The sequence below is a fragment of the Vulpes lagopus genome, chromosome 3 (genome assembly GCF_018345385.1).
Source record: "Vulpes lagopus strain Blue_001 chromosome 3, ASM1834538v1, whole genome shotgun sequence".
In the NCBI taxonomy this organism is placed as follows: domain Eukaryota; kingdom Metazoa; phylum Chordata; class Mammalia; order Carnivora; family Canidae; genus Vulpes; species Vulpes lagopus.
The window spans coordinates 129,369,771-129,390,497 of NC_054826.1; the positions used below are offsets into that span (position 1 = coordinate 129,369,771).

At 53.4% G+C, this 20,727-nt stretch overlaps 2 protein-coding genes across 7 annotated transcripts in view; one reads left to right on the forward strand and one right to left on the reverse strand.

Annotated features, from left to right (window-relative positions):
- The window catches only part of NPRL3 (NPR3 like, GATOR1 complex subunit), a 69,150-nt gene that overhangs the window by 43,508 nt on the left and 4,915 nt on the right, over positions 1 to 20,727 (forward strand). For 4 of the 6 annotated variants that reach the window (XM_041747295.1, XM_041747294.1, XM_041747293.1 and 1 more), the window contains 5 exons: positions 483 to 557; positions 6,022 to 6,175; positions 8,869 to 8,950; positions 16,973 to 17,110; positions 18,275 to 18,431. In XM_041747295.1, coding sequence (XP_041603229.1) covers positions 483 to 557; positions 6,022 to 6,175; positions 8,869 to 8,950; positions 16,973 to 17,110; positions 18,275 to 18,431 — 606 coding nt within the window. Of the gene's footprint in view, positions 1 to 482; positions 558 to 6,021; positions 6,176 to 8,868; positions 8,951 to 8,981; positions 9,723 to 14,478; positions 14,630 to 16,972; positions 17,111 to 18,274; positions 18,432 to 20,727 lie in introns of those variants that run through there. The other 2 variants (XM_041747296.1, XM_041747298.1) reach the window with 2 other exon arrangements.
- Positions 11,635 to 14,472, reverse strand: LOC121486436 (40S ribosomal protein S3a-like). Its single transcript, XM_041747311.1, has 2 exons — positions 13,241 to 14,472; positions 11,635 to 13,053 (listed from the first exon to the last, which is right to left on the reverse strand). Exons 1-2 carry the CDS (start codon positions 13,830 to 13,832, stop codon positions 12,830 to 12,832), a joined length of 816 nt encoding a protein of 271 aa, XP_041603245.1. The 5' UTR covers positions 13,833 to 14,472; the 3' UTR covers positions 11,635 to 12,829.

Genomic DNA, 20,727 nt, shown 5'->3' on the forward strand with positions numbered 1-20,727 from the left:
GTTTGTGACTTGGGGTGGTTGGATCCAGGCATCCCTTTGGTCTCTGCTCGCTCTGAGCGTTTTCTTGTCTCTTAATTGTCCTGAGTGGTTGCCATACCTGGCCAAGACGGATAACCCAGGTGGATGCTGAAAACAGCAATGGGGGAGGGAGAGTCCCAGCAGAGAACATCCCATCTGCTTAAGCCTCTCCCCGTCTTGTCAGGAGTGGGCACCTTAGCTGACTTCCGTTGACTGGGGTAGTGTCATCACTCAGGATCATAGCATTGACCTTCCCGCTCTTGTCTCAGCTGTGTCTCCTTCTGTATCTGCTGCCTTTGCTTGCCCATACCAAGGCGCTGAGCACTTCTCAAAGACCCAAGAGCTCTTTTTTCCTCTGGGTCAGCTCTATTCTGGAACCTTTCCCCATGCCTGAAGAATAGCACTAAACAGGATTTCTTGGGATGTGGTGGCTCTTACTCATTACAATTCCATTCCTTTTACAGATTTCAAAAACAGATCCATCTCCGAAGAGGGAAGCTCCCACCATGATTCTCTTTAATGTGGTGTTTGCACTGAGGGTGAGTGAGTACAAGTGGCTGAAGAGCATGGGTGGGTCAGGGAGGAGAGTCCAGGGAGAGTGACAGTAGCTCGTTTCTGGTGAGTGTGTCATTGGCTCAGACTGCTGAGCTGGCTCAGCTGCTGCCCGGCTAGGGTCCTGGAGGAGTCTGCCCGTGTTGTTTTTTCTAAATAAAATGTAAATCACGTAACATTTACTATTTCAACCATTTTAAAGTGTGCAGTTTGGTGGCATCCCGTAGCCACATTGTGTAACCATCACCTGTATCAGTTCCAGAACGTTTTCATTGCCCCCCAAGGAGACCACGTACTCCCCCTCTTCTCTCCTCTCCCAGCCCCTGGAAACCAGAATTTGCTTTGTTTATGGATTTGCCTACTCTGCAATCTCATGGAAATTGGATCCTGCAATATGCAACTTTTGGTGTCTTGTCTTCTTTCACTTAGTTCCTCCATGTGGTAACACGTTTCAGGACTTAATTCCTTTTTGTGGCTGAATTCTATTCCATTGTTTGGATGGACCACAGTTTATGCATTCATTCATCTGTTGACGAGCGTTTGTGTTACCTCTGCCTTTCGGCCATTACGGACGATACATGTTCATCAGTGTTATACTGTGACCAGCGCTATTACTGACATTTGGGTCCAAATGTTTGTGTGGACACCTGTTCTCTTTTCCTTTGGGCATATATCTAGGAGTGCAATTCCAGGGTCATGTGATAACCTGTTGAGGAACTGTACCAGACCTCTGCACCATTTTACATCCCGATCAGCAGTGTGTGTGTGGTCCAGTGTCTCTACCTTCACACCAACATTGTTATTTTCTATTTTATTTTATTTTATTTTATTTTATTTTATTTTATTTTATTTTATTTTATTTTATTTTATTTTATTTTATTTTATTTTATTTTATTTTATTTTATTTTATTTTATTTTATTTTATTTTATTTATTTATGATAGGCACACAGTGAGAGAGAGAGAGAAGCAGAGACACAGGCAGAGGGAGAAGCAGGCTCCATGCACCGGGAGCCCGACGTGGGATTCGATCCCGGGTCTCCAGGATCGCGCCCCGGGCCAAAGGCAGGCGCCAAACCGCTGCGCCACCCAGGGATCCCGTTATTTTCTTTTTTAAAAATATTTATTTATTTATTTATTTATTTATTAGAAATATTTTATTTATTTATTCGTGAGAGACACAGAGAGAGAGAGAGAGGCAGAGACACAGGCAGAGGGAGAAGCAGGCTCCATGCAGGGGGCCCGACGTGGGACTCAATCCCGGGACTCCAGGATCACGCCCTGAGCCAAAGGCAGATGCTCAGCTGCTGAGCCACCCTGGCATCCCATGAAAGGATGCCCATTAAATTGCCTAGGAAATTTATATTGGGTGGCTGTTACATAACGGAATTCCTTTGAAATATCACACTATCTGTTTGCAATAAAATACTCAGTAGTTCTTTCTGGCTGGGCACATGTGATCTCATGATGGCGTTTCATAGAAATGTCTCAGACAAAGTGACTGAGTCTCCGTGACAAGGAATAATGTGGGCTTTGAAAGTCTTCAGGGTGGCAGAAATGACACTACGCAGGGCACCTGTAAAATTGGGTATCATTTTAAGTTTCAGGGTGCTTCTCTCTTTTGAGGGCTCTGTGTGTGGAGACCACACCACATTCACTGTGAATGGCTTAAAACCAAAATAATGCCAGAGAAAAGGTCCTTTGGAATGGAGTTTAGTTTTTAAAACTAGACGACCTTGCCGATAAATAAGGAACTGTATATTAAGACAGAATGATTGGTTAAGGGGCGCCTGGGTGGCTCACCAGTTTAGTGCCGCCTTCAGGGGTGATCCAGGAGTCCCAGGATCGAGTCCCCCATTGGGCTCCCCTCAAGGAGCCTGCTTCTCCCTCTGCCTGTGTCTTTGCGTCTCTCTGTGTGTGTCTCTCATGAATGAATAAATAAAATCTTAAAAAAAAAAAAGACAAAATGATTGGTTAGCAAACACTGGCTGTCCCTAGGGTGTGTGGTTCCAAGAGGGACCTTTGCCCTTGTAGTTTTGGCATTTTCACAGGGTGAATAATATAGGGCATGATATGTGAAATTGCCTAATGCAGACACCCCCAAAGAGAACTCCAGGAAGAAACAAAAGACCAAAAATCATGACGAATGCGGTCTGTGAGCACTGATAGGCCCTGTGGGATGGGCAGTGAGAAGCAGCCACGGCCCCACCCTGCAGGCAGGCCCTCGGCTTCGGGGAAACAGCATGTGATAGCAGAATGGGAGACACCCTGGCTGTAGCAATCAGGAAAACAACCAGATTCTAAAGTTGTATGAAGACTTTAAAAATAATCATTAGGGGGCACCTGGGTGGCTCAGTCATGAAACGTCTGCCTTCGGCTCAGGTCATGATCTCAGGTCCCGGGATCGAGTCCCACATCAGGCTCCCTGCTTAACGGGGAGTCTGCTTCTCCCTCTGCCTCTGCTGCTGCTCCCCCTGCTTGCATGCGTTCTCTCTCTCTCTGTCAAATAAATAAAATCTTTTAAAAATATATTAGAAAATAAATACTTAGGTTGGAAATAATCCTGGTATCCAGTAGCTGGGGAATGGTTAGGCAAGGTGGTAGTTATTACACTGGCACATCTGTGGCTGTTAAAGTGAGGAGTGAGGATGAGGCCAGAGCCGGGAAGAGTATAGATGCGTCGGCGCCAGATGAAACCAGCCTGCAACCAGGTACTGGAGGACCTCGTGCAGCACTGGCCTCACTGCTGAAGAGTGGGAGGAATTTTAGATAATGTAGTGTTGATATTGTAAGGTAGGACGTTCTTTTAATGGCCATGTAAAGATGTATACTTACTTTTTACTTTGAAGGCTTTTAAACAAACCCCAAACCAATGACAGTAGGTGGTGAAACTCTGATGCCCCATGATGTCGTCAGGCCCCCGGCCCTGCCCGTTGCTCCCGTGTTTCAAGGCAAGCCCAAGGCCTCGTGTCTGTTCCTTGTATGTACTTCAGGTGCCAGCTCTATGAAACGGGAACATTTATGTTACACCATGATGCCCTTTCACACCTGATACAGCTGGTGGTCATGGGGTATCAGCTAGTGCCTGCTCTGTTGAAACTTCCCTCAGTTGCCATGGTTTTTGCCGTTGGCCTGTCTGGACCAGGATGAAAACCTGGCCCTCCCAAGGGTATGGGCTGTGTCTTAGGTCTTGCTGCTTTGGTCCCACTGAATGGCCCATTTTTGGATTCATCTCCTAGTACTTGCTCTTGTTCATGTATTGCCTGCAAATTGGACATTTGCTCTGAAGCCCTCATTACATTTTTGGTACATGTTTTTTTTTTTTTTTTTTTTAAGATTTTATTTATTATTTATAAAAGACCCAGTGAGAGGCAGACACACAGGCAAGGGAGAAGCAGGCTCCACGCAGGGAGCCCAACATGCGACTCGATCCCGGGTCTCCAGGATCAGGCCCTGAGTCAAAGACAGACTTTCAACCGCTGAGCCACCCAGGTGTCCCTTTGGTACATGTTTTGAGAGCAAGAGTCACACAGGTCATACCCTAAATTTCCTGCTGTTTTGTATCACCTGTGGGGGCAAATGTGTTTCTAAGAGTTCCCACTTGGGGCTGGCCCGTCTTAGGTGGTACCTCTCTCACTGTGGCCAGATGGAACCTTGTGTTCTGCAGGCACCTTGAGTGGTGCCTGGCCTGTGAAGCCAAACAGGACACCCCCCCACACCCCACCAGTGCAGGTCATCGGGCCTTGCCTGGGTAACCCCCCCCTCGCGTGCCTGGGAATGTGGGACAGGTAGGCTCGGGCTTCTGACTTAAAACACTGTCCTGTCCCAGACAATGGGACCTTGAGCATAGGGTCAGGCTCTCAGGTGTGACTTGATTGTTTCTTTAAGGGGTAACATCTGCATAGGATCATTCTCTTTCCTCTGCTTTGCTGCTGAGACTATTTTGACACAGATTCTTTTTTTGTTGTTTTTGTTTTTTTAAAAATATTTTATTTGTTTATTCATGAGAGAGAGAGAGAGGCAGACAGACAGACAGACAGGCAGAGGGAGAAGCAGGCTCCACGCAGGGAGCCCAACGTGGGACTCGATCCTGGGACCCCGGGTTACACCCTGAGCCAAAGACAGGCGCTCAACTGCTGAGCTACCCGGGCGTCCCAAGACAGATTCTTCTAAAAGTGTATTTTAAGGCAGTTGTACATACTTTATAATGTAGGTCCTCCAGTTCCACAATCTTGGGGACATTTTGAGGGGCCATCCTTGACGTGAAGGGCGGGCACGGCACGAGGGCAGTGTTTACTCCTCTCCCAGCACAGAGATGCTGCTGCCAGGTGTGAATTCTGTTTGTGAACACGAGATCTGCTAGGAGTTCAGGAAATCTCTCCAATTGCAGGTATGAAAGTGTTTACTGAGTCTGGGTTTTGGTCCAGAAGGCTGGCTGTGGACACCCTGCTGATAGGGCCTGGCCTGCCAGATAAACAGGAGGGGAGGCAGCCCAGGTTTTAATCAGTAGCACCATGTGTGCCTCTCACTCCTCCCACCTCCACCCTGGGTGACTCAGCAGCCCTGTTGGCCTCCTGCAATGCTGAGTCATGGTCGGCCAGTTATCTGCTGTGTGGAGCATCTTGAGAGACCCTACAGCTGCCTGCCCCACCCCTGGCCTGGGCGGGTGTGCCCACCTGGCATCCCTGCGGCGTCTGATAGGTTCTGGAGTTAGCGTTGGGGTGCCAAGGGAGCTTGTGGGGAGAAGAGTGGCCTGGAGCCTGCTGTCTTTGTTGTTAGCCAGGCTTGTTTCTGTTGGAAGAGCCTCTTCTGAGGACCGCGTGTCTGACCAACAGTCGGCCTGGGGCCTGCGTTTCCGATGCTCCATGCCCCCGTTGTAACGGGGTCTGTGTGGTTGAGTTCTCACGAAGCCTGGTCCTGCCCACCAGCAGTAGCAGGACACTGGTGACCGTAAACACTGCCAGGGCTTGTGGTCTGCACAGGGTCTGTCAGACTCCTTGGGGAGGGAGGTGCCGCTGTTACACATTCCCAGATGGAATCCTGTGATCACACAGTAGGTGGGTAGTGGGACCAGTGTCTTCAGCCACCCCATAGCCCCAGTGGGCTACCTCTTGTCAGGCCTGGTAGATGCTGGATCTGAACCCCATCCTGGATGGCCCTGCTGGGGTGCCCTGCAGCATGCTTGTGGGATGCCTTTGTCCCCTCACCAGCTGGGGGACCCCACAGACCCTTCTCTGTGTTGCCATCCAGGCATCTGTTCCTAAGATAGGATACTGAACACACTGGTGTTAGTGGATGGACCTTGGAGGGGACATAGGAAACGAGACAGCAGTGGCCCCTGGAGTGGGCCATATGGAAAAGGAGGAGAGGGTTCCTCCATGGTTTGAGGCATCTAGGCACGCGTGCTCCCTGTATGTACGCTGCGTTTGACTCACAAGTGGCCTCTCCCGCAGGCCAATGCGGACCCATCAGTGATAAACTGTCTGCACAATCTTTCCCGACGCATCGCCACAGTGCTGCAGCATGAGGAGCGCCGCTGCCAGTACCTCACCAGAGAGGCCAAGCTGATCCTGGCGCTGCAGGACGAGGTGTCTGCAGTGGCTGATGGTGAGTGCGGCAGGAATCTCTCCTACCCCACCCCACAGCACAGCAGGCAGCCTTTGGAGGCAGGACCCTGGTCCAGGTTTGCAGAGGCGGAACCTGAGCACCGAGAGGTTATGTGATCTTGTGACCTTCCCTGGGCACGTAGGAGGACGCCCAAGGGACACAGTTGGAGAGCAGTTCTCCTGAACTGATGCCGGAATTGATCCCGCAGCCTGAACGGCGCCCCACGCCCCAGCTGCAGGATGGCTGTCCGGGGCAGGTCAGGCATTGCCCAGTCAGCCCTACTCCTGCTGGCTGTGGTTCCCTGCGGCAGGAGGACACGTGAGGGGCCAGCGGGAACATTGAGCTGCCAAGGTGAATTGAAGGCAGACCCAACTGAGTTATCACCTGATTATTAAAGATACTTTTTGCCAGTAGCTCACTGTGTGGATTTAAGCATTCCATGAATACCTCCAGCCACAGAGAAACACCTGCCTGTGACGCACACTCCACCTCCATCTCGGGTCAGTGCCTCTGTACAAAAGAGAGAACTAGAAACAGACTTGAGGGTGAACCCAGTCTAATTTTAGCAATAAGGGGATCCCTGAGTGGCTCAACGGTTTAGCGCCTGCCATTGGCTCAGGGCATCATCCTGGAGACCTGGGATCGAGTCCCGCGTTGGGCTCCTGGCATGGAGCCTGCTTCTCCCTCTGCCTGTGCCTCTGCCTCTCTCTCTCTCTCTCTGTGTCTCTATGAATAAATAACTAAGATCTTAAAAAAAATAAAAAAATAAAAAAATTTCTCTGTGGGGCACCTAATATTTTCTTAAATACATCTGGATCTAGTAACTAACATTTTAGAAAGATATCTTTCCGGCAGCCCCGGTGGCACAGCGGTTTGGCGCCACCTGCAGCCTGGGGACCCGGAATTGAGTTCCACATCGGGCTCCCTGCATGGAGCCTGCTTCTCCCTCTGCCTGTGTCTCTGTCTCTCTCTCTCTCTCTGTGTCTGTGAATAAATAAATAAAATCTGGATCCCTGGGTGGCGCAGCGGTTTGGCGCCTGCCTTTGGCCCAGGGCGCGATCCTGGAGACCCGGGATCGAATCCCATATCGGGCTCCCGGTGCATGGAGCCTGCTTCTCCCTCCGCCTGTGTCTCTGCCTCTCTCTCTCTCTATGACTATCATAAATAAATAAAAATTTAAAAAAAAATAAAAAAATAAAATTAAAAAAAATAAATAAAATCTTAAAAAAAATAGAATGATATCTTTCCTTTTTTTTTTTTTTTTTTTTTTTTTTTAGGATTCTGGGGTCCCGGGATCGAGTCCCACGTCGGGCTCCCTGCATGGAGCCTGCTTCTCCCTCTACCTGTGTCTCTGCCTCTCTCTCTGTGTCTCTCATGAATAAATAAATACAATATTAAAAAAATAAAATAAAATAAAATAAGAATTACCTTTAGAGTAAGAGAAAGCTGCTGTAGAGAAAAATATTGTTTAAGATTTTATTTGCGAGAGGGGAGGGGAGGGCTGAGCACAAGCAGGGAGAGGGACAGAGGGAGAAGCAGGCTCCCCGCTGAGCAGGGAGTCCCATGTGGGGCTTGACCCCAGGACCCTAAGCTGAAGGCAGATGCTCAACCCCCTGAGCCACTCAGGTACCCCATCACAGAAAATTTTTAAAAATTCAATTTAACTACATATTTTTTAAAAATATTTTTTATTTATTTATTTATGATAGTCACACACACAGAGAGAGAGGCAGAGACACAGGCAGAGGGAGAAGCAGGCTCCATGCACCAGGAGCCCGACGTGGGATTCGATCCCGGGTCTCCAGGATCGCGCCCTGGGCCAAAGGCAGGCGCCAAACCGCTGCGCCACCCAGGGATCCCCTAACTACATATTTTTAAGGCATTAATGAGAAAAGATTAATGAAAACATTTTGATCATAAAAATGAATTGAGTTAGTATGAATGAATGGGTGGAGACGTGATGGTGGCTGTGGTGGTCTGTGCTCCGGGGCCACCAGTGACCTCGATTGTCCCCGTGCTGCCTGTGGCTGCAGGGTCAGGGAAGCCACGGGTGAAGTTGCCACAGAAATGTCCTGTATAAAGACAAACAAATCAGCCAAAGTCTTGTCTCCAGTGGTTGCACAGATTTTATAGGATGCAGTGGGGGAATAAATAGCCTAATGTTTGGTTTAAAATGACTTAAAATTTATTTTCAGCTAAACTTTTTTTTTAAAGATTTATTTATTTTAGAGCGAGAGAGAGCGTGTGCATGAGTGTGGGAGGGTGGGGAGGGTGGGGAAGGGCAGCGGGAGAGAGAGAATCTTGAGCAGACTCGTTGCTGAGTGTGGAGCCCAACACAGGGCTCGATCTCATGACTGAGCCAAAACCAAGAGAGTCTGATGCTCAACTGCTGAGCCACCCGGGCACCCCAGTTATTCTCATTTTAAAAGATATTTTCCAGGAATGCCCAGGTGGCTCAGCGGTTGAGCGCCTGCCTTTGTTTGGCTCAGGGCGTGACCCCGGGGTCCTGGGATTGAGTCCTGCATCAGGCTCCCCACATGGAGCCTGCTTCTCCTTCTGCCTGTGTCTCTGCCTCTCTCTCTGTCTCTCATGAATAAATAAAATAAAATAAAAATAAAAGGTATTTTTCCATTCTAGCCTTTGCAAGTTTCCTTGCTTTGGAGATTGTAAATTCTCTGTTGTGATTCTTGCAGCAAATGATGGTCCTCAGTCCCCATTTCATCACATTCTGCCCAAGTGCAAGCTGGCCAGGGACCTCAAGGAAGCTTATGACAGGTAAGACAGGTGAGCGGAGTGGTCAATGCACCTGCCTGTGGGCCTCATTGCCTGAGCTGTTCTCCTGTCGTGCCCCTGAGATGGGGGTGAGTGAGGACTGGGAGTGCCGGCCCCTCTGCTCCAGAACTGAACCTGAGGTCATGTGTGAGAGCCTGAAGTTCCTGTGAGTCATCAGCTGCAAGGTCAGCATGACATAGTGCCACGTTCCGGGTCTGAGGGTGCCCCCCGCTCTGCAGGACCTGGGGTTTGGGCCCGAGTGTAGGACGCACAGGCATCGCAGACACAGCAGAGCCTCCCGGTTGTTTCAGTTATTTTGGCGTTTCTAGTTTTCTCTGTGGAGAAGCAAAGAACTTCTTTTCTTTTTAAGAGTGTCTACCGCTCTCAGACCCTGGGTCTGCAGTGTGGATGGGAGGTGGAGGGGAGCCTGGGCAGGTGCCCAAGTGACCTGTTGCCCTGAAAGCGTGGCCTTTCCACCATGCTCTAGGACTGTTGGTTCATGACGGGCCACAACTCACTGCTGAGGGGACCGCATGGCACCAGGCACGTTGCTGCACAGGTGGCACAGAGGTGCGGCTTCTGCTGCTGCCTGGCATGCGGCCCAACGCCCTCTCCTGGCCTTCCCGGGGCTTCACTCCATCGGTGGACTCCGCACCGCCCGCGGATCTAAGAGCTGTGGCTGGCGATGCCCCGTGTCATCCAGGCCCAGAAAGGGTGGCTTGTCAGGGGGTCCTCTCCTTTTTTGGCGTTAATAATTTCCCCGATCGCACCAACGGTACGTACTTGTTATAGGTATTTAGGAAATCTAGGAAAGTAGAGAGAAAACAAAGCCCGTCTATAGTCCCGGACCCACTCATAATCATTACGAGCATTTTGGAAGTTTTCATTCTTTTTTGCTGTTTTAACTGAAGCTTTTGAGAAGGTCCCCTCTCCGTCAAGTCTGCAGGCCAGAGGTGGAGTGTCTTCCCTGCTGTACCACCAGCAGGCCCCATCCTGGTGGCAGGATGCGTTTCTGTGGGCAATGTGTCGTGTGCCATCCTGCGCAGACAGGCTGAGGGCCCGGGCGAACACGGACCCTTTGTCCCTTTCCGCTGCACATGCCGACCACCCCTCGTCATCTCGGTTGAACAGTGTCGCTTGGACCCTGTCTATACTGGTACATAAGGACTTCTTCTGTTTTCTTTTTTTGTTGCATAATCAGCCAGCCCTTGGACATTTCGTTGGTGCCAGCCTCTGGTGCCGTAAGAGCTGCTGCTCAGTGTCATGCAGGGGTTGCTGTTGATTAGTAAGATGCATTCCTGAGAATGGGATTGCCAGGTCCACAGGTGAGATGCACTTGTAATTTGGTGCGTGTCCCTGCGGGCCTTGCGCCTCAGGCTGCACCCCCACTAGCAACACAGGAGATGCCTCTTCCTCTGGCTGTGCTGGCGCCGGTCTTGGGGAGCTCTCGGATCTGAGCACCACGATGGATCACAACGGCATCTGCACAGCCGTGTCGATGCGCCTGTGCGTGTCTCCTTCCCTGTCTAGCTCTACTCAGACCCCCGTGCGTCTGTCTGTCGGGAGGAAAGGTGCCTTCGTTCAGGAGGCAGAGCTGTCTGTGGCAGAAGCTGTGGCTAGTGTACCTTTGTCCTGATTTGGCGGCTGCTGGGTGTCCGGGCACAGAACTCTTGTGCTGCTGTCCCCCCGCCTCTTTGTCCCGTGACATCACCCATGACCACGTCGAGGTCTCTGCGGGCAGAGGCATGCTGCCCTCTGGTCTGGGGTTGGCTGGTGTCTGCAATCGCTCCTTGGAAGAGGCTGCCTTGCTCTGAGTGGTCCTCTGCCTGCCTCAGCTCCGGTCGGACCACACGCGATTAAGGCTAAGCAGCAGGTGAACCCCAAGCCAGAGCCATACTCTCTATGTCTAAGAAAGACTGGACTGTGATTTCTTGGGTTTGAACTGCAAGTTGGAGGCAGTGGGTTCTGGGGAGTTGACTGCCCGCAGCCACTCCGAGCCTGAGGCAGCCCAGCGCCCCCCAGTGGTCATTATTTCAGCGCCCGACATGGCTCCGTCTCCTGGAAGACTCACCTGTTCAGTGCTTGGTGCCCTCCTTCCTCTGGCGCAGGCATCCTGGTGTGTGAGGTTCGGGATCCCTTTCCTCGGGTGAAACCCCCCCAGTTCCCAGACCCCACCTTGATGAGTCCTGGGTCCTGGGGCCGCCTCAGGTGCGCCAGCCACCGTTGCCTTCTGGGGAGGTCCCAGGGCCAGTGGCGTCCTCCTCTGTACCTTGTCCCAGCCCACCGGTAGCAGAGGCTCTCAAGTCATAGGACCCCGTCCAGCCTGTGGCCCTGCCTGGCCTGCTGCTGCAGGGTGGGCTCACTCTGAAGCCAAGGAAGGGAGACCTGAGTTGACATGACTGATCCAGTAGCACAGGATGCAGAGCTTTCTTCTCCCATTGGCAATTTTCCAGCAGATCCTGGGGAGGGTTTTCTCCGAGCAGAAGTGAGAGACATGGAGGTTGGAGATGGGGGTGAGACTCCTCAAAGGAGTTGTTCTGGCTTTGCTGTTTTAAGGGAAATCCGGGACTGTGGTGTGGCCGACTGGCCTGGTGCCCTCGTGGCCCAGAACCCAAGTCCTGTGCTTGTAGGCGGGCAGCACGAACCTCGCGGAAGCCCACCCTGACTGTTCCAGCATCTGTCTCTCCCTGTGGAGCTTGGGGACCTCAGCGACCGTGTCCACTCATCTGTGTGACTGTCAGCTTGTGTCCCCCATGGAGGCCCCTTCTGTAACACGGACTTCGTGGTTGGCCTGCGGGGAGCACGGCTTGCCTGCTGGTAGTTGAAGGAATGAGTAAGCAGGGGTCGTGTTGTTGTGGAGTGCGTGGTTTGACCAAGTGATTGTTGGATGGTTTTCAGAGCTAAGGGGCCTGTGTGGGGACCAGGAGGCTCAGAGCCTGGGGGACTGCCCAGGGCCCAGCCGGGCCGGTGTGCTGGGGACTCTGCGCTGGTTCGTTGCTGCCTGTTCAGAGCAGAGATGGGCCCATGGACACCTCCTTTCATATCCTGGGAATTTTAGTTGTTTGTTCCCTAAAAATGCACTTATATAAGCCTTTCGTGTGAAATTTGAAGGTGGCCCTCTTGGAGCTCACCTGGACCTCTTGGACTGCGTACAGCGTCCCACTCCATGTAGTAGGAAGCCTGGCCGCGTGTGGGACCAGAGTGATCCACAGGTGCTGGGCTGGCAGCAAGAAAGGTGATGGGGAGACCAAACAGGGGGCTCTCGGCTCGGCTGAACGTCAGGAGCTGAAGGTCCTTCTCAGGCGGTGAAATGCAAGGGTGATGGAGTGAGCTTGGAGGCATCGTGTTCTCTCTGGGATGGGAAAGATAAGGGCTTGTCTGAAAGGCCCGTATGGTGCCCCATGCACAGTCATCGCCTTGGGGCTCAGGGCTCTGCTGGGAGCACCTATCTCGGGTGGCAGATAGGGCTGGGCGACTGTGTGACTGGCTGGATAAGCCTCCTGTGGGGGCAGCGCCTTTTGTCCAGTGTACCCAGATCGAATGCGACTGCCCACAGACAGAAGTACAGACATAGCAGGAACCTTCCAGGCCCCGAAGCCCTGCTCTGCTAGAGTCTTGTCTTGTTTTTTTTTTTTTTAAAGTTTCCTTTTATTAACCATCTATAACACTTCCATCCAGATCACTACAGCTTAAAATAGATCACTACCCTTTTGCAGCTATTTAGTAGTCAAGAGCAATGGATAAGATCCATACAACAGTTCTGAAAAGTTCGCACTGTCAGTTCAGAACATCTGCTTCACTGAACCTGATTATTTGAAAAGAATGATAAGAAATTAAACATCACAAATATGTTTTTATTTGTCACCATTAAATGTCTGAATTTTAAACAGATTCTTGGACTGGTGGTTCATATCTATCAGCTCGTTCAACTTTAGCACCGGTCTCATCCCCCATAGCTTTTCTAGAACTACTACCTTCACCATGAAGCTCCATGAGTTTTCCCGATTCAAACTTGGGCTTTGTCAGCATTTTTACTTTTCTAACAAAAACATCATGGAGTGGATAAATAGACTGATAAGCTTTTTCTATATCTTTTCCGATGCTGTCTGGAATCAATTTGTTTTTTTTTTTTTTTTTTTTTTAATTTTTATTTATTTATGATAGTCACAGAGAGATAGAGAGAGGCAGAGATAAAGGCAGAGGGAGAAGCAGGCTCCATGCACCGGGAGCCCGACGTGGGATTCGATCCCAGGTCTCCAGGATCGCGCCCTGGGCCAAAGGCAGGCGCCAAACCGCTGCGCCACCCAGGGATCCCTGGAATCAATTTATTGACTACTTCTTTCAAGTCATTTGTCTGCATCTCTCGGGTCATGATTTCCATCATCTTTTTCCGGATTTGGCGGACCTGTTGGTGCTGAGTGTGAGAGGTCTTCCGAATCTGATTATTGCATTTTTTAGTAAAGCCAACACAAAATAGACGAAGCAAATAACCATCGGTAGTCTTTACATCAACATGAGCTTCAATCATGGTCTGCCATTTTTTGACCATGGAGCACATTTTGTCACGGGTAAGATCCATGCCATGGAAATTAGTCAGGCAGTTTTTACCCTGCACATCCTCAGTGATTAGCTTGAATTTCCTAAATGCAACTTTATCATTCTGCAGATCAGCAAGGCTAACTTCAAAAATGCGACCGTTGAGACCATCAGATGCAATTTTGGTTCCTTGAGTTCTTGTGACTAGTGTTTTTCCAATATTTCTTATATTGAACATAGCTGGCGCTTTCACATCATACCAATCTTTCTTAGAAAATGGATCAACCACTTTCTTCTTGGATCCCTTTTTGCCGCCTTTTGTAAGGCGCTTGTTCTTGCTGACCGCCATGGCGCTGCTCTCTAGAGTCTTGTCTTAAAGTGCACTTTATACGGCCCAGGGCATATGCTCCGTGACACTGTGATGATGTTATTTGGTGACAGGCGGTGAGCCCCGGGGACCGTGCAGGCCCACCAGAAACCCGAGGCGTAGCTCACTGTGTGTCAGCTGTGCTGCCGTAAGGATAATAAAAACAGGGAGAGTCTCGGAGGGGGCTCCCTCCACCTGGACGCTCCCCTCCTCTTGGCGGATTCCACAGGGCTCCTGGCTCCTCTCGCTGCAGGGGTACGACAGGGCTTCCCTGGGGGCTCCTGTGGGGGGTGTGGTCACGGTTCTCCTCATGGCATCTCAGCACAAAGTACCCAGTAGGTGGAGGGTGTGGAGGGTGTGAGGGAGTGAGCAAATGCCTGGCAAAGGGAAGTAAAATCCACCTGCAAACCAGGGAACCAACACGGGAGTGTCTCCCACTCTAGGAGAGGACCACGCGCCACTGTGTGCGTGCACAGGGCATCCCCGAACTCCCAGGGGAGCAAAAGCCACTCCATGGGACGTAATAGGAGCCTCAGTGTTTAACTGGTTCTGTGCTGACCCGCCGCTACTTGGAACCGTACCCTAAAGAGGACAGCTCAAAGGCAGACTTTTGTTTTCAATCTTCCAGCTTTTCTGTCCACGTATACAGTGAAACAGAGGAGGAGCTCGTGTTGCCCTTCTCAGCTCATTCTCCCTGCAGCCCTGCTGTTCCTCAGTCTTCTCTTCCCTCTTTTGTACGTGGAAGCTGAGAATCTCATCTTCTGTGCAGCCCTCACCAGGTGAGCTTGGATCTGTGAGAGGCTGTTTCTCGGGGTTTGATGGGAGCTGTCCATCTGCAAAGACTCTTGCCCAAAGCTTGCTGAGGCTCTGGGAACCTCCCGCTGAGGCTCTGGGAACCTCCCTCTGCACCCTGTTCTGGAAGAGGCCCTCCTCTGGGGCCTTGGGGAGGGATCTGGGGTCTCTTCCCTAGATCGTGACACTCATCAGACCCACTCATGGGCTTCCCCTTGAGGGACTGTGGCATCGGCAGTGACCAAACGTTTGCCTTCCAGCCTCAGCCACAGCTGCAGCCCACACCCCTGCAGCCCTGGGTGCTCTGACCCTCCCTTTGGGGGACCACTCAGGGGACAGACGTCCTGGGAGTGCGGTATGGGTTTTCCTGATGCCTCCGGGCAGGGCAGGCAGAAGGTGTTCGCTGAGCGTGGGGCAGTTGGCAGTGAGCAGATGGTGGCGCTGGCCGGCGTCCCAGGGGGTCGTGGAGGTCAGGGATGTGTTCTCTGCTCTTCACCCTGGGTTTTCTCCTCATTACACACTTCCTGCGTGAGAAAACTGCTGACCACAGATTCTTCTGGCCCTTTGGGTGAACCCGTGGGGAAACCTGTGGTACTTGGTCTGCCGCTTGAGGCTTCAGGGAAGAGATGGTAGTAACAGCCTGTGGGTTTGGGCTGTGAGGGCCGTAGGGCCGCCTGCCAGCACCGTGGATTTGTGTGTCCCCACGGGAGGTGTGAGACAGCTCCCTGAGCCATGGTCCGGCCCACAAGTGGCCAGATGTGGACGTCTTGGCCTCTCTGGCCACTTGGGAATGGTAGCGTGGGTTGGGATGTGATGGGAAGAACTGGACCAGGACAGGACAGGACAGGCCTTGGCAGTGGGCACACAGCCCTTTCTTGTCCGCCTGCCAGGGGTGTGGTGAGGACCAGCCACAGGGGTTTTGCCCAAGCAGCCACGTCTCTTCTGTGTCGGGTACCAAGTGCTCTTGGCTCTTAGCACAACAGGGGCCATGCACCAGGCTTCGGGTACCGTCAGGCTGCTTCTCACTGGAGGGTTCAGAAGCCCCCCCCCGCTGGAAACAGCTCCTTGTGTGTGGTTCTCCGGTGCAGGGCAGACGGTGCCACCTGTCTACAGGGAGCCACCAGCAACCTGTGCTGTGGGCAGAGGCCTCCTGAGGGATCGTGCAGTCTGTAGCGTAGTCCTTGGACCCCTTTCCTTCCTCCATCCATGAGGTTCTCAGTGCCCCCCACGTACCCAACACCTGACCAGCTGTGTGGGGAGCAGCTATGAGACATAAGGCCACAGCTGGTGACGGAATTCTATTTGGGGAAGCTGCATCAACTAGCAGACAAGTGGGTGCGTCCTGTGGCCTTGACCCAGATACACGTGGTCACACAGCAGCCAGAGTGCCTGTGGGGCTGCATCCGGGCTCACCTCATGGAAGGTGGTGCTTGGAAAGAGATGGGAAACAGGGAAGGAACCTGGGGCACCTGGGCCAGTGCAGGTGGAGCCGTGGTCTGGGGTAGGAGGCGAGGTCAGAGAAAAGTGGGCAGGTCATGTGTGGCTCCTGGCATTTGGGGGCCGTGGCTGAGAGACTGCCAGGGTGGGAACTGGGGGGCCTGAGTAGGGAGGCAGGCAGGGGGGCTGGTGCGGAGGTCTGGACTTGGTACCTCCCTGCAGGTAGAGCTGATGGGACTTACAGATGGTCAAGGTGGGATGTGGGAGAAACGAGGATTCCGGGACCGGGCGGCTGTATGTGGCCTAAGCAGTGTTTGGCCCTAAAAGAGGCAAATTGCCGTCCCCACGGAGGGGTGGGGCGTGGAAGGGTTGCAGCGGAGGCTGGCTTGGGCAGTTGCCGTGGTGCACTGGGGTACTGCTGTCCTCTTTTGGGGTGGGTGCCGTGGGCTCTTCCCCAGCAGGATGTTTTGGGGGGCTTGGAGCCCGGCCCCTCACCCTTCCTGCCCAGCCCCCCTTTGTGCCAGGGCCTGCCTCTCATCCCTCAGCTTCGCCCTGGCACACCAAGCCTCTGGGACAGATGTCGGAGAGGCTTCCTTCAAGTCCTGGGACCCGACTGGATTCCATATTCCGGGGCTACAGAGAAACACGTGTGTGTGTGTGTGTGTGTGTGTGTGTGTGTGTGTGTGTGTGTTCCTAATGCGGCTTCTTGACTTGAACATCCCAAGATCTGGGAAGGTGCTGTCCTGCCCAAGGGCTTCACTTGCACTTGCAGCAGCAGGAGTAGTGTGCTGGGAGGCAGCACCCTCAGCTGGGGTTTTGTGTGCTCAGCGTGTGGTTGAAGCGGCTGTGGACCAGCGATGGCACCTGATGGGGGTGGGGTCTGCTCTCTGCAGCCTGTGTACGTCTGGCGTGGTACGACTCCACATCAACAGCTGGCTGGAGGTGAGCTTCTGCTTGCCCCACAAGATCCACTACGCTGCTTCCAGCCTCATCCCCCCCGAGGCCATCGAGCGGAGCCTGAAAGCCATCCGGTGAGTGCCGGCCCGGCCTGCACGCACGCACGCAGGCACGCACGCACACGCACAGGGTCTGCGGGGCCTTCTCTGTAGCATCTGCCTGAGGCCTCAGTGACGTCCCTCAAGAGTTGGCTTTCCCTCTTCCTGCCACAGGTACTGGCAGGTAAGGCTCTGTTTATAGAAGTAAAAATGGATATTTTGGGGTCTGTTTTTTTCAGAAAAGACTGACCGCAGGTCTCCTCTGGGCTGTCTTGGCACTGCCGGGGCAATGGCGCTCTGTGGGGGGGTCTGTGCGGGGCTGTTGGGGCCGAGCACCCTGATGAGAAGCCAGAGGGTGGGAGGGATCTCGGCCTCCCGCTGCTACTCACCGGGCCTCCTGCGCCTGAGTCAGAGCTTGTGGGACCTGTTCCTTCATCTCACTGATTTTCTGCAAGGAAAGAGCTAAGCTCAGGTTTTACAACCCCCTCACCCCCATTAAAGTTCTCTGTCTCCTTAGATATTTTTATTTATAACTAAAAAAAGAAATCTAGGCACGTTACAGAAAATTTGTAAATGAGAGAGAGCAAGGCACCGCCTAGCTTTCTGTGCTCCAAGTCCGTGTCCTTCCTCCTGGGCTTCCTTGCTGAGTATATTTTTATGTACTTCTATTCATAGCCTGTGGCGGAGATTTTGTTTTTCCATATTTGGGACTCTTTCCTTGGAAAAGATTCATGAATTTTTTCCAGTCAACAAATGTTTGCTGGGCAATCCCAGAAGTGGGAGGTGGAATTGGATTGTCAGGCCTTTTTCAGTTTTGCTCAGTTGGGTTTTTTGAGGGTTGTAGTAATCCTTGTGGCTTTTTATTTTTATTTATTTTTTAAAAGATTTTATTTATTTATTCATGAGACACACAGAGAGGCAGAGACACAGGCCGAGGGAGAAGCAGGCTCCATGCAGGGAGCCTGATGCGGGACTTGATCCCGGGACCCCAGGATCACGCCCTGGGCCGAAGGCAGATGCTCAACCACTGAGCCACCCAGATGTCCCTCCTTGCGGCTTTTTAAAGGCCCCTGGACATACCTCTGCCCCTCTGTCTAACCCTTCCAGTGACCTCCCAGGTTCGGTGTGTGCTCCAGTGATGTGCCCAGTCAGGGGGCCTGTAGCTTGCATGTCCCACTGACCTGTGACTCTGCTCTGCAGCCCGTACCACGCTCTGCTGCTGCTCAGTGATGAGAAGTCCCTGCTGGCTGAGCTCCCGCTCGACTGCTCCCCGGCCCTGGTGCGTGTGATCAAGACCACCTCTGCTGTGAAGAACCTGCAGCAGCTGGCCCAGGATGCAGACCTGGCCTTGCTGCAGGTAACCCCCGGGGGCCTGGGCACACCCTAAATGGGGGGGAAAGGGCAGGGTGGGGGAGGGCACACCAGAGCAGGTGGTCTTGGGTGAAGGTAGGAGGTCAGGGCATCAGGAGAGCAGGCTGCCTGTGTGCCGTGTCCCCAGGACCCCTGTCCAGCCGAGAGCCACTGCGTGGCCTGTGGTGGGATGGCTTGGAGTTGTGCAGTCTGAGTCGGGCCTGGCTTCAGGGCAGGCTTGTGCGCTGCTTGTAGGACTGGAGTTGTCCTGTGTCCAGGAGTTGTGAGGCGTGAGGCCCTCCAGGGGCTGGATGACCGGGCTGTGGAGGATGTGGTGCCAGGGCTGGGGGCACGCAGGGTGTCGCCATGGAGAAGCCAGTGTGGGAGGTGAGGGCAGGAAGTTCAGATGAGGGCCCAGCTGTGTGCAGAACCAGACCTCACCCGGTGGCCCTGATGCCTCCCTCATGTGCACAGGCTGGCCTGCGTTCTGGGTGACATCCCTCTCTCTTCCTGAGCCATGTGCCCCTGGACTGCAGTTTCTTTCTCTCTCTCTCTTTTTAAAGATTTATTTTATTATTTTTAAAAATATTTTATTTATTCGTGAAAGAAAGAGAGAGAGAGGCAGAGACACAGGCAGAGGGAGAAGCAGGCTCCACGCAGGGAGCCCGACAAGGGACTCGATCCCGGGACCCAGGATCACACCCTGGTGCTAAGCTGCTGAGCCACCGGGGCTGCCCTATTTATTTTAGAGAGAGTGCAGGAGCCGCATGAGCTGGAGGAGGGGCAGAGGGAAGGGCAAAGGGGAGAATCCCAAGCAGACCCCCAGCCGAGCACGGAGCCCAGCTCGGGGTTCAGTCTCTACCCCGAGATCATGACCTGAGCTGAAAACAAGAGCCAGAAGCCCCAGCACCTGACCCGTCCAGGCGTCCCCACAGTTCCTGATCGGAGGGAGGGCCCCTCAGTCCTTCTGTGATCCCCTTGGAGCCATGTGGGGACCAGGGCGTGAGCAGAAGCACAGGGAGATGCTAAGGGTCCCCAGGCAGGGGTGCCTCCAAGTGAGGCTGAGGGTGGGAGCGGGGTCTGGGACCGGTGGGCACCGTGTGGCCGCCAGGGGGCAGCAGGACCCGGCGGGGAGCCGTGGCTCTGAGGCCGGGAGGCCGGAGCCTGGGCCACCTGAGCCGCCCGCCTTTGGCCTTGGTCCTTAGCACGTTGGGCGGGCTTCACTCAGGCCTCTGTGCTGATTGTCCTCATCTGTGCCCCATGACCTTTGCCCCCCATCCCCCGGGATTGTTTCTTGGACACTGCCTTCCTGGGTCCTCACACAGGCTCCTGAGCTGGGCGGGAGCCGAGAGGGCCATGTCCTGCCGGCCTTCGTAGCCTCCACTGGACAGTACCTCCGTGGCCGCTCTGTCCACACCGCAGGCTGGTGCTCTGACCGCTGCAGGCCACACACGCGGCCAAAGCTTTCAAGTTGCTCGGTCTCTTTGGACGAAGACAGAGCTGTGTCCCCTGGTCCTCGGGAGACCGTTTCCTGCTGGTGTGGTGGCGGGTCTCCCCGGACTGTGCTGCTGCCGGTGGCCGGTGGCCCAGTGGCCCCGAGGACAGCCAAGCTGTCCCCGTTGGAGCCCAAGCACTGATGGCCTCCCGGGGAGGAAGTGTCAGCTTCAGGTGTGGCTGTCACCACATGGTTTTGTTTTTTAAGATTTTCTGTACTTGAGATAGTGAGAGAGCACAGCAGGGGGCAGAGGGGAGGGAGAGGCAGGCTCCCCCTAGGCGGGGAGCCCCACGTAGAGCTGGGCCCCAGGACCCGGGGTCACGGCCTGAGCCGAAGGGCCACTTGGGGGCCTCTCATCAGAAGATTTAAAACAACATCCATTCCCAGGGCGCCTGGTGGGCTCAACCAGCGAATGTGTGACTCCCGATCTCGGGGTCGTGAGTCGGAGCCCCACGTTGGGTACAGAGGTTCCTTAAGAAAAAATAAAATCTGGGATGCCTGGGTGACTCAGCGGTTGAGTTTGTTCAGCTGCCGCAGAGGCAGAAACGTCCAGTGCCCTGCCCTGAAGTTCTGCAGTGCGGCATTCGCAGACCCAGGCCCCCCTTTGCATGTCTGTGGCCCATCCTGTCAGCATCCGGGGATGCTGGGCCGCACGGGACGCGTGGAGGAGGTGCAGGACAGGTTCACTGACCCACACCCGCTGCCACGAGGAAACCCATCCCCGAGCGGGGCTCCTGGTGGGGGTAGGGTGCTGGCCAACCAAGGCCTTTGCTCAGCTGCTGACCCCGGGTCCTGGGCACCTCAGAAG

What these genes read in the sequence shown, in the direction of transcription:
- LOC121486436 (XM_041747311.1), bottom strand. Translation starts at nt 13,832, where the DNA reads ATGGCGGTCAGCAAGAACAAGCGCCTTACAAAAGGCGGCAAAAAGGGA. An exon ending in GATCCCTGGGTGGCGCAGCG is followed by an intron (nt 13,054 to 13,240) that starts GTTTGGCGCCTG and finishes AATTGATTCCAG; the next exon opens with ACAGCATCGGAAAAGATATA.